Source organism: Drosophila albomicans, chromosome 3 (assembly GCF_009650485.2).
Source record: "Drosophila albomicans strain 15112-1751.03 chromosome 3, ASM965048v2, whole genome shotgun sequence".
NCBI lineage: Eukaryota > Metazoa > Arthropoda > Insecta > Diptera > Drosophilidae > Drosophila > Drosophila albomicans.
Window position 1 is genome coordinate 7404820 of NC_047629.2, and position 12900 is coordinate 7417719.

Genomic DNA, 12900 nt, shown 5'->3' on the forward strand with positions numbered 1-12900 from the left:
AATATACCAGATTGTCAGCCAAAGCAACTAAGACCTCTAAGCAAGCGTTTTTGCCAATACAAAAGTATTTCTTTAACAACTTCAATAATTTTTATCTGATCACAAACAAATTTTCAGGAATCACAAAGACTATAGTTATTATTGTACTATGATCTACCCGTTACCCATTTTAAATAAAAGCAAAACAGCGCGGCATTATTCTTAAAATATACCACAATATTATGCCGCATTATTATTAAAATATTCCAAATGGTATATTTGGTATATTGATATATTACTATATTCAAAATATACTATGGAGTGCAAAATATACCAGATTGTAATTTGCCATACAGAATTATTCCTTAAATAACTTCTTCAATTCTTATTTGCTCACATCCAAATTTTTCCGAATCATACTTGTAAATACGACAATTATTATTGTCTGTACGCGAATCTAGCTTTAAAACGCTTGTTATTCGATACTTATCGATTTCCGCGGACGGAAGTGGGCGTGGCAAAAATTTTAAATAAACTTGATGTGCGTGCAAACATAACAAGTGCTGTCGAATACAAAATATAGCTCTATCTCGTAAACTCTCTGAGATCTGCGTGTTCATACGAGCAGACAGACAGACGGACAGGCGGACAGACGGACAGACGGACATGGTTAGATCGTATCGGCTGTTGAAGCAGATCAAGTATATATATACTTCATGTCAGATGCCTCCTTCTAGTTATTGCAAATATTTCTACTTTATGGATAGAGGGTGTAATAAATAAATAATTACAACAAGTTATACAAATTTATATTGTATATAAAAATTATTTCACATTTTCTCAAAGTCGAATAAACATTTATTTGAAAAATAAAACACTTTTGCTGTTTTTTTTTAAATTTCTTTTATTCATATATTTTTAAATAATATTCCGTTCAGCTCTACATTTACAATTACATATTTTGTAATATTTGTTTGTTTTGTTTTGTTTTGTTGTTTTTTTTTGTATTTTCATTTAAATTACATAATCGTATGTATATAAGTTCATATACATATCGATTTAATTATATATACTTAAGTATATATTAAAAGTGTATAACTTGTTGGATTGTTGATTTAAACGTTATATAAATTGTATGTAATTAAATTGAGAACGTCTGCTAAAAGGACGAATAAAAGGAATCGTTCGACACCACTATCCAGGATAATTCTTGCGAACGTTTCCTTCGTAGAACGCTATGCATATAAACATTTACATTAGATGCCGCCAAAGTAGAACATTTACCATATATAGTAACCTCATATTGCCGATGATGCTTCTATATATTTTTGTTTTCTTTATCTGAAATGTGGAACCAAGTGAATGGCTCGTGATGAGAGGAATATAAGTAAGTAGTTGGAGAAACGCGATTTGAATGACATAGTCTCGATACATTCACATACAGAGAGATACGTACAAACCTATTAAGAAACAGTTGCTAGTTTTTGTTTTTTCTTTTCTTTTCTATTCTTTTTCGTTTTTCTCTTTGACTGGAAATTATGTTGTAACTTATATTATGGGTTGTTGTTGTGGTGTGTGTGTGTGTTTAGTGCATATTTAAAGGTTTAAGGTTTACATCTTTTTATTTCTTTTTTTTTTTTTTTGTTTGTATTTTAATATTTTTTTCTCTTCAATTTTTTGTTTGCTTTGTTTTTGTATGTCACTTAAAAAATTACATTAGTAAAATGTATTTTAAAACTGATGCGAACGTTGGTTTGCCGTTAGCATTTTGCTTTAGATTATTTACTCGCTCTCATCCTCCTCATCTTCCTCGGAGGACTCTTTCTTCTTGGCCTTCTTGGCGGGCTTGGCGGCGACCTTCTTTCGCTTCTTGGGCGCACCCGAATCGGTGCCGCCATTTGCCTCGTAATCCTTCACCGCCTTATTGTATTCCTCCTTCATTTTGATGGCTTTCTGTTCCCATTCCTAGTTAACAAACAAAATGCATTCAAATTAGTATCAATTGGAAATATATATCATCTATAATTGCCCATCACTTACGGTCTTGTCTTTTAAGCCGCGCCACAGTTCACCGCCACGCTTTGCAATATCTGTGACCTTACTGCCGGGATTATCCTTTTTGATCTGTTCGCGGTTCTCATTGAGCCACAGCATATACGCTGACAGAGGACGCTTCGGACGCTCGCCACTCATGTTTTTGCTGTTGTTTTTGTTGTTGTTTGCGGAACGAAATTGAATATCTCACACACGGAGTTCTGCAAATGTAAAAAATAGAAAAGAAAAGAAACTTTAGTCAGAAAGTAATTCGAGCCTAAAAGTAGGCAACAAAATATTATAGAATGCTCCAAATTGAATTTGATTTAATGCTATGGGAAATTGTGTGTCAATTAGTCAAGAGCAAGGAGTTATATTGAAAATGCTTTTTATTTTATTTGGCATTACGAATGCAATGTCCATAAACAGGCATTTTACCTTTTGAGCCCATTAAATATTCAATAATTGCCTTGCGGAATGTGCATACGTCGATGAAATATTTCTGCATATTGTGAAACGGACTGTACACACTTTATACACACACAGAGACAACCTTTTTATATGCACATAAGCTTAATTATCATGTGCATGGAATGCTTTATATACTCAGTACATAACTTCACTCACTTATGCAGCTTTGTTATATACAACAACATGCGTGAACCATAATTCGACAATTGACCAATCGAACATGGAAGCACATATGTGCACATAGCGGTGTATGTGTGTGTGTATACGTGCAATGTCGGTGCAATGTCCTTAAATAAATAGAATACTTATGTGCTTGAAGTATGTGCGTTTTGTAAATGAATAAACAGAAATCGTAGCAATTATGTGATCCTTGGCATTGTTGAAAGGTATGCATCAAAATAGAAACTAAATACGAAGCCAAAGTCAGCTTGCATATGAAATATTTCCTTGACATCATGATATAAAAAATATTGAAATCAAGTATACGTAAGCTAGAGACAAATTCTCAATTGAGCATTGGAATACTAAATATAATATTACTTAATTTTTTCATTAAAATTTAAATAAGATAAGTTTATGTTTACTTTGACGATATAAATAGAATTGATATAACTAATTGGAATTGAAATTAAGTATACGTAAGCATTGTCAGCATTGAAGCAAGAGGAATGCATTTTGTGGCCAATGCACTTTAATGAATACTTTATAACGAAATCTAAATCAGAATGCATAAATTAATAAAGTATTTTAGAGTAAAACAAATACTTAACATAGTTGAGTCGTCACTTTGACAACTTTAGAACATTGGAAAAACAATATATAATAAACACAAAACTGCTAAGAAACTCGAATGCATCAATTGCCTGTTAAATGTTGTGTGGCCAACCTTAAGCTGCGAATGCGTTATGCAAATTTCGCTGTCTATTTCGTGCTAGCATGAAGATAATCATCATCATCAGCATGAGAGCACGTTGTCATAAACATCATCGTCAGGAGGTAGCAACACAGACAATCGGCTCCATGCACTTGACCCAAATACTGAGAAAATACAGACAAACAACGCAGCGAGCACGAGACAGCGAGACAAACGAGACAACGAGAACCACGACGACGACAACGACGATGACGACGACGATGCTGCTGTCAGGTTTCCTTGGCAATTGGGTTAACAAACCAGCGAAGCGTTGCGAGCAAACTTAGCGCAATAAATCAACGCGAATGCCTGAATGGGGCGATGGCAAGTGGCAAGTGGCAAGTGGCATGTGGCAGGTGGCAAGACTGCAATCATATCAATCAAGCGCGACAAATCCAATCACTGCTCAACTGACCAATAACTGCAACCAGCAACCAGCAACAGGAGAATGGCGGCAAAATTGTTGCTGCTGTTACGCCCACAGACAGCCAGGAACTGTCTCCCTCTTCCCCTCCTAGCCACACGAGGCTGCAACACGTGATGCACACACAAGGCAGCAATGACGACGGGCGGAAAGAGAGAGAGCGAAGGAGAGAGCTTCATGGCTTACGCGTTGGCCAAATGCGAAATAACACCAAAAGATTCCTCTAACAATCACGACACATGTTGGCCATAGACACATACACACACACACATATAGACACACACACACACATGCAGACACACAGGCACAGACACACATGCACATGGCAAGTCAGCTACAAAAATGAAAGCGAAAAGCGTTCTGTCTGCCAACCGATATGAACGTGTGACTGACTCTGCTGTCTATATATATATTGTTGTGTGTGTGTATGCTTGTGTGTGTGTGTGCGTGTGGGTGTCCTGGAAGAAGCTGTCAGCAATTGATAGGTGCAGAAATGTGTGCGGGATATAGGTAACTAGGCAGCATGTTGTAGGCGAGCCTCAGCCTCAGCGTGTGCGTCGACAACGAGCGACTTTCATTTGCTCCGTCACTCATACGCCGTGTGGCCCCGTCATAACGTGACCAAGTTCATAAAGCCAAAGCGTTGCGTGGCTGGATTAAGGCATAACAATGCCATCCTATTTTCCATAAACACCAAGTGCGCCACGAAGTATGCAGCACTTTGTTCCACTGAAAGTGAAATTCAACTGTGTTAAGGAAAAGTATGTTCGACCGAACAAATTCATTTAGTTAATTGAGGCATATTGCACATTAGCTTTTAATGAATATCGTCATTCGTCAGAAAAGATTTCAATATTGAATTGAGAATGAAATACATTTCAAAAACAATTTTATTTGCTTAAGAGAACTTTTCATATTTTAATCCGTTTGGAAAATAAAGAATTTTTCATACTTTTATTATTAATAAATAAACGACTAAAAATTATATTTTGATACATTTCCAACTCTTAATCTTTTTTTATATTACTTTTCTAAAGATGATTAACAAAAATCAACTGCTATTTTCACATTGCGTATGCGACAAACATGATTTTCACAATATTAAAAAATTAAAATGAAATTGGTTTCTCATATTCTTACTACATTTTCATATTATAAAATTAATTACCAATAAGAGCTCAAATTCAATGGGAAGAAAAATGAAACAAAAGGAAAAACTGAATTTCACCTTTACATTATTTTGTCAAAATTTCTCATTAGCATAAAAGCTCAAGAGTAGACAAGAAGCTAGTGTCACGCTTTATTAGTCATATTGAGCATGTTCATAATATTTCCTTAGCTTATTAAGAACAACAACTATATGGCGAAAATTGTGAACGTTACGCATACGCAGCGTAGTGCGGCTTCCCACACAAACCATACATAATAGATAGGCAACTGGGGACAAGCGAAGTAAATGAAAGGAAAGCAAAGCAAAGGAAAGGAAAGGAAACGAAAGGAAAGGAAAGGACAACAAAATGATATTAAATGGCATACAAAATGAGTCAGGGCTGACATTATAGCGTTGATCTAAAAATTGAAAAGAAGTCTACGCCGCTGCTGCAGTCGCAGTCGCAGTCGACGTTGGCGTCGCCAGTCAAATGGATGAAATGTGAAATTTGCTGAAAGGCAACGAGCATACACACAAATCCAAATACAAATACGCATACATACCCACGCACACACACATACATATATAGAGGCATAAAATTACCGCTGCTTCCACTTATCTCTTCACTGTGCAAGTGGGTGTGTGTGTGTTTGGGTGTGTGCGTTTATGGCATTTTTAATGCCGACAAAGCAGCGCAGCTGCTGACGCTGACTGCGCTGCTTAAAACACTCAGTGGTTGTTGCCTGCGCAGAGTAAAATCTACGAACAAACACTGAAGCACTGAAACAGTGAAACACCCAAAACCCAAACCCAAGCCCAAACCCAAACCCTGAACAAGCAAATTCTGTTGCCTGAATATGCGACTTTCCGAGCTGGCGAGCTTGTGCGCAGTGACAGCATTTTAGGGTAGATACTTTTACAGGGATTTGCGCAGTGGATGTCGACAGGGCAAACAACCGTTAGCTGCAGCTATACATATATACATACATACATACACATATGTGTGCGTGTGTGTGTGAGTGAGTATCTGTGTGTGTACAGTGGTAAGTTTTTATAGCTTTTTGTTCGCTGATAAAACTTTGCTTACTTTCGTTGCCCACATTCGTTTCGAGCAGTGTACGATTGCACAATGGTGGCACAAATATTGAGTACAGCACACACACACACGTTACACATTTATGGTCGCCTACAGATAGTACACAAATAGATGAATTTGATTATTCAGTTATGCTCTTGCGCTCACAGCGAAAAAAAAAAAAACAAACGCCTGTAGTTTGCTGCGGTTTCATTTCTATAACAATTTTTGATAAGACTGCCCACAATAAATATTTGAACAGGGGATTGCGATTAGCGAACAAAAGGCGAGTGTAAACATACTGTGAAAAAAGAGCGAGAACTTTTGCCAAAAAACAACAAACAACAACGCGTTGGGGAATCATAATCATAAGTCATTTGACAGACGATGATCATCATCATCATCTTCATCAAGTGACAACAATAACAACTAGCTAAACAATAACAAGGGCGACATCGACGTCGACGTCAGCAGAGGCAGCGACATCGACAGCGACAGCGACTGCAACGTCAACGACGACTGCAAGATCTGTGTGTGCGTTCAAGTATTGGTCATCGGAATCTATGAATCCAACTAATTGTGCACATTGAAGATATGAGAGCTTTATACACTGTGCAAACGCGGCACGCGTCCATTTCAACAGTGTTCAATTCTGTTCTGTTCTGTTCTCTTCTATCCTCTCTCTTATTCGCTCTCCGCTTGCTCTCTTTGGTGCAGGTAATGTCAGAAACTTTTGGCGCCATTTTTAGTTTGCTTTCGAGTGCTCGCGATACGAGTGCATAACCAACAAAGCGCGCGCGAAATGCAAGAAAAAAACGACACCGAGAAAAATAATAATATGGGGACAACGACAACGCAAACGACAACGCGACACGGTGAAAATAAAAAGCATGCGGAAATGAAGCCAACAACAAGAACAAGAAAAAAGAGACCACAATAGAACACAACTTAGAAGATAAATGCGTGGAAAATGCGTGGATGAAGCCAAGAATTTCACCGAATTACAATTGTTTATAACGAAACTAAGATTTTTCGGTTATTTAAATTTACAATATTGGTCAAGACTTTCTTCTATGGAGATATGAAATACTTTATTAAAAGCAAAGCCATGAAAATGATTAAAGTATTTATTTCGAAATCTCAACAAAATATGATACCAAAATTATCAAGCTATAAAATTTTCCAAGTATATGAAAGTAAAAATTTAAATTAATTGCAATATTTAAGATATTTATTTTTAAAATCTTAAAAAAAAAACAATACGTTCAGTTTCTTTTACAACGGAAATATCAAATAAATTGCCAAAAGCAAGACCATGACCTAGGTTCAAAGCAAAAGAACGCGGCAAAAAATATATGATGTGTGGAAATTTTCAGGGATATTATAAGTACGATCTGTCTACAGATCTGTGGTATTTTTTTTTTTTTTTTTTTCAAGAAATCTATTATCTTTTATTTAGTTTTTTTTTTATGGTAATACTCATTATTTTGCACACTATTTAGTTGAATTTAAAGATAGTTTGCAGAATATGAAATTAATAATCTAAAGTGAAAAGCAAGATAAAAACGTATTCACTTCACAAATAGATTATATTTTGATTAAGTTCCAGGAATTGACAATTGCTTTTGCTGTAAAATGAAACTAACTCAAGCAAAGGAGTGCAAAGAAATGTGAGTAATAAAATATCAAGCTAAAGAGCTGAGTTTGTTAATCGGGCGAGGGAAGGAATATAGTAAACAACTCCATATCCCCATTAGCCAGCAAACCACATTTCACGGTCAAAGACTTCATCTGTGTAGCAGGAGAGAATTCATTTCGCCGGGCAATTTTGTGCACGCAGCTGCAAAATGCGACTTAAGCAAAATAAACATGGGAAAATTGCAATGGAGAACAGAGAATAGAGAATGGAAATGCGAATATGAATGGGAATGGGAGTGGGAATGGGAAACGTGACCACCGACAACTGATGAGACTTGGCGACAATTGCAGCCATTTGATAAGGCCAGAGAAGAGAAGCCGCCACGATTAAGTAAAGCTGAACTCCATCTCATCTCATCTCATCTGCAATATGCCTCAATTATGAGCCTCAAGTCGCCGACAGGTGGGTGGCGGATCCATTCGCTAGGCGCCACATCAAGGCACAATGACGGAGCCAAGCAACGATGACTGAAATCGAAAACGAAAACGAAATGCAAAGCAGACGCTCTGAATTGCACTCAAAATGCAGTGGGCGTGGGGCCATTGAATGAAAGCACACTGGTGGCCGAAAATATTGATCCAATTGATTGAGAATTTTTGGATTAGCGAATTTTTATAAATCCAAATATTATCTAAAAACAATTTCAATAATTCACCAAAACTGAGTTCGATTTATCAAATTGAAATCCAATAATTTGTCAATCACCATTGAACGCTTCAGTTGCTTATCGCTTAACTGGATCCGATATTATCACAAACGCAATTCATAATATTAAAATGTGAAAATGCCTTGGACTTCCAATTTAACACCCACTGTAAACGTCAGTGTACAAATTATTGCCCACCGACGACTAATGAAAAATACTTGTACTTGTGTTCTTGCTATATGCGTGGGGTACTTAAAAAATAATGCACTTGCATACGAAAGAACTTCTTTAGATTATAAAATACATTGAATACTCTTCAAAAAGTTATTTATAAATAAAATAAAAACAAATCGTTCCAAAAGATTAAAGTTGAACTTTAATTCTGAGTGTAAAAATTTAAGATTTTGTCCACTGTCTTATATAAATTAATTTAAAAACAAAAAACACATACATTATTGATAAATAAATTTATGTTTTCACTATTAACACAAGCTATTATGTTTTCATATTACAACACTGTATTTACATTAAGATAAATTTACAAGAACCTATAAAGCAACCCACAAGTTCGATTTGACCTCATTATTCGATTTGTGACCGCGCACAGTTTAAAATGAATAAGTTTAACAAAACCATAATTCTTGCGATTACAAAACGGGATTTCAGTTAAATTAGTGAAGGCATCAAAAAATTAATTTCATCGAGAATATGCTTAAATTGAATGTTTTTAGAGAGCGATTACTTATCAGGCGCCCCACGTACGTACTTTGCTTTAGCTGTCACTGTATTGCTGTCTTGCTGTTGCTGTTGCTGTATGTTTACTTCACTCTTGTTGGCCCGGCTCGGTCTAGAAATTTTGCTTCGGACTGGCGCTGGCACTGGCACTGGCACTGGTACTGAACAACACTCTGAACTGAAAGCTGAACGCTGAACAAAATGTACTGCGAGCGAGTATAGAAAACTGAACTGAAATTCAACTGAAGCAGCTGTACCAAGCAAAGGCACAGCCACAGCACACAGCACACACAGAGGAAAGCAAAGCAAAGCGAAGCGAGGCAGAAGGCAGAGGCAGAGGCAGTCGCAGTGGCAGCAGAACAGAAGCAGAGGCGAAACATACACACGCAGGCAGAGTCGAAGCGAACGAACGAGTGAACAGCGAGACCATCAAATAATACACAGCACAGCACAGAGCCCCAGTGAGCGCAGTACACAGGCAGCAAAAGTATCTGTATCTGAGAGTCAAACAGCCAGCCAGCCAACCAACCAGCCAACCAACATACAGCGTCAACGACAGCGACGGCGACGACGACGACGACGACGACGACAACAGCAGCAACGGCAAACGACAGCGACAGCGACGTTGTTGACGGCAGCGGGGCGAGCGTCGAGCAGAGAGCACACAGCAAAGCAAGCAAGCAGGCAGGCAGGCAGGCAGAGACGAACGTCGGGCCACACACCACTGTACACAGTGTGTACTGGGCGACAGTGGTGGCAAATCGCGTGCGCACAGCTGCCGTCTGTCGTTTGGCTGAGTGCGTGTGTGTGAGAAAAATAATTTGCGTTTTTGCGGTGCTCGCTACAGTCGCGTACCACTCAAATGAGCTGCCTGCAATGTGTAATTTGTACTGCGCATGCACAGTGCAGTCGCCAAATATTGGGAAGGGTTGTGTTTAGGAAGATTATAATTTAAAGGATTTATAATATTTGATAGTGGCAAATTTTTAATGTAATTGCAATTATTATATATAACTAAATATTATATAGAATAATTGAAAGATATAAAAAGAAACAAAATATAATTTAAAAACAATAGCAAGCATTTTTAAAAGTTACAAAAACTTTATATATATTAAAGTATTATTTACAACTATTTTATAGCTATATTATATTACATATTATTGAAAGCTATCAAAAACAAAACGTGTAGACCTTTCAGATGAAAACAAACCTTTCAGATGAAAAATACATTTATATCATTTTTATACTATTTGGCATAGATATTATTATTTTAATATAAATTTTGCATATCTCGAAATTTATTTTCTTCTGTATTTAAATTACATCGAAATTGGTTGATTGCATTGCTTTCAAAATGTGCTTTCAAAATATTAAAAATAAATAGTCCAAATATGGTTAATTATGAAATAAACAAAACGATTTCTGCATTTTGTAATCACTTTGACTTTGCACAGTGCAAAGGCAGAGCAGCTCTTGTCTCAAATATAGGCACGCGCATGTTCGACTATTTTTGACGCGACTGTACACACGGACTGCTTATTGCTTCAGCCATATAAAAAGCGTGGAGCGAACGAGCTCTGTGCGAACGAAATGCCAGTAGCATTTGGCCGCGACAGCGCCGCTGCTTCACTCACCTCCTCCCCCAATTCCCCCCTGCCCAGCCATACCGTCATTACCCCTCAAATTTGCCCTCCTGCCCCTTCAACGTACTCGTCGTCGTCGGCGTCACATATAACCAAATATGCCGCCCACCTGCTCCCGCCTCCCCCCTAGACTTGCCGCTGTCCCCACCGTTCACCGCTGCTGTCTATCACGCGCTCAAAACTACAACAAACGCCTTCCAACAGATATTCCCCACACCAATCACCGCACACCGCGCGCGTCAATCCCAACTCAAAAGACAACAACAAATTATTTTCACAACATTTACAAAAAAAAATATATACACTAAAAAAAGGCAAGGAATTCTCACTTAAAACACGTAGATATTTTATAAATGATCGCTATTATCTATGTGCTTTGTTGTTATCATGCTACTATATAGTTAAGCTATTGAATAATCATTCGATGAATTTTCAAAAAAATAACCGTCAATTTCATGCGCGCGCCATTCAAAATTTAAATTCAATAGCAACAACAATCAGATGAATGGCAACGACAACGACAACGAAATCGACAACGACATCGACAACGAGGGCGACGACAACAACAGAAACAGAAACAGAAATTGAACAGAAGTGAACTCTCTGGGTATGAATCTTCGATTTTGGGAACCAGACCAGGCCAAGCCAGACCATATCGGTGTATGTTGGGACCCGATTCGACCAAAGCCATACTAAGTTCTATAATACTTGGCCACCTTTTGCGCTTTTCTCAATACATTTGAGAAATTAGGTCGTTAAATTTATTTTAGCGAAATTTATATAATAGATGACCGCATTGCCGACGCATTTTGGTCAATTTATAAAGTTGATAATATGGGAAATCAATCGTAGTGAGACACTTTTCACTCACCCGTACGAAAATGTCGCGAAATTTGCGTTTTAATTGCAAGTCCAAGCACCAACCAACAAATTCGAAATATACTCCCGTAGTGCTCTCGACTCTCGGTTATATTTTGTGTGCACTGTGTGGTACTGTGTTGTATCGCACTGCCGCCTGGTTTGTTTGTTCACTTTATAAATTTTCTTCTACTAAAAACTCAAGTCAGTTGTGTTGGCTGACTGCCTGTATAGCTGTATAGCTGTATCGCTGTATAGCTGTAGCTGTGCTGGCTGCTGCTCTCGGTGTGTATCGCTTCTGCTTTGCTTCGCTTTGCCTTGCTTTGCTTTGCTGTGCTGTGCTGTGCTCTGTCTGTAGTACAACGTACAGCTATTGCCTTCAGTGGAATATCAAATACACAGAATGAATGCGAATACGAATGCCAGGCAGGCAGCCAGCCAGCCAGCCAGTCAACCAGCCAGCCAGCCAGCCAGCAAGCCAGCAGCCATAGCACCAAGCACCAAGTATACGAGTACGACGCAAACGCAGGCACTGAAAATCTGTCTGTGTATCTGTGAGCATTTCAATGTGTGACCCTTATACATGCACGTCGTTGCTGTGCTTGTGTGTGTGTGTGCTGCTACTTTGCTGCTTGTGTATCGTTCATTCGTTCGCTCGGTACGTTTCGTTGGTTTGTTCGCTCTATGTGCGCAAAGCAGAGGCAAACTCACACACAGCGCCATACATCGTTGGCTGTGTGTGTGTGAGTGTGTGTGTGTATCTGGGCTTTCAGTGTGTGCGTGCGTAGAGCTGAACTAAAAATTTTCGTTCGTTATATGAACACACGGCAGCAGCAGCAAAGGCAGCAGCGCCACAGCTTATAGATGACAGCGGGGCATATTGAGAGTTGAGTGGCAAAGAGGGGCCCAACGGCAACTGGCAACTGGCAATGGCAACAGCACTGAATATGGCCGCCTGCCTGCTGATTGTGGCTGGTTTGCTCTGGCTTGCCCTGCGCCAAACGGTTCACTCGACAAGCCCAAGCAGTTGAGTCGTTATTTTAAATAGCCGATAAATCGAATTTTATATACATATAGCAAAATATTAAACAATTTTAAACATTTAAAAGCCTACAAGAACTTAAATGTGTGTTACATCGGTTTTTTTTTTTAAATTTATTAAATCTTACTAAATAAAATATTACAAAATAATAAATAGAATTTTTTTGAAAATAGTTTACTTAAATTGTAGAATCATCAATATTTTTATACAAGTCAAAAAATATTTGTG

The 12900-nt window shown here is 38.0% G+C and overlaps 1 protein-coding gene across 2 annotated transcripts; it reads right to left on the reverse strand.

The window, feature by feature from the left end:
- Nucleotides 1-1597: 1597 nt before the first annotated feature.
- LOC117568229 (high mobility group protein Z) lies at nt 1598-12011 on the reverse strand. 2 transcript variants are annotated; one of them, XM_034248703.2, is made up of 3 exons: nt 11644-12011; nt 2020-2234; nt 1598-1944 (listed from the first exon to the last, which is right to left on the reverse strand). In XM_034248703.2, exons 2-3 carry the CDS (start codon nt 2170-2172, stop codon nt 1762-1764), a joined length of 336 nt encoding a protein of 111 aa, XP_034104594.1. In that variant the 5' UTR covers nt 2173-2234; nt 11644-12011; the 3' UTR covers nt 1598-1761. The 2 variants fall into 2 exon arrangements, with proteins under 2 accessions (XP_034104594.1, XP_034104593.1); XM_034248702.2 differs by lacking the exon at nt 11644-12011 and adding an exon at nt 9158-9343.
- Between the last annotated feature and the right edge of the window lie 889 nt (nt 12012-12900).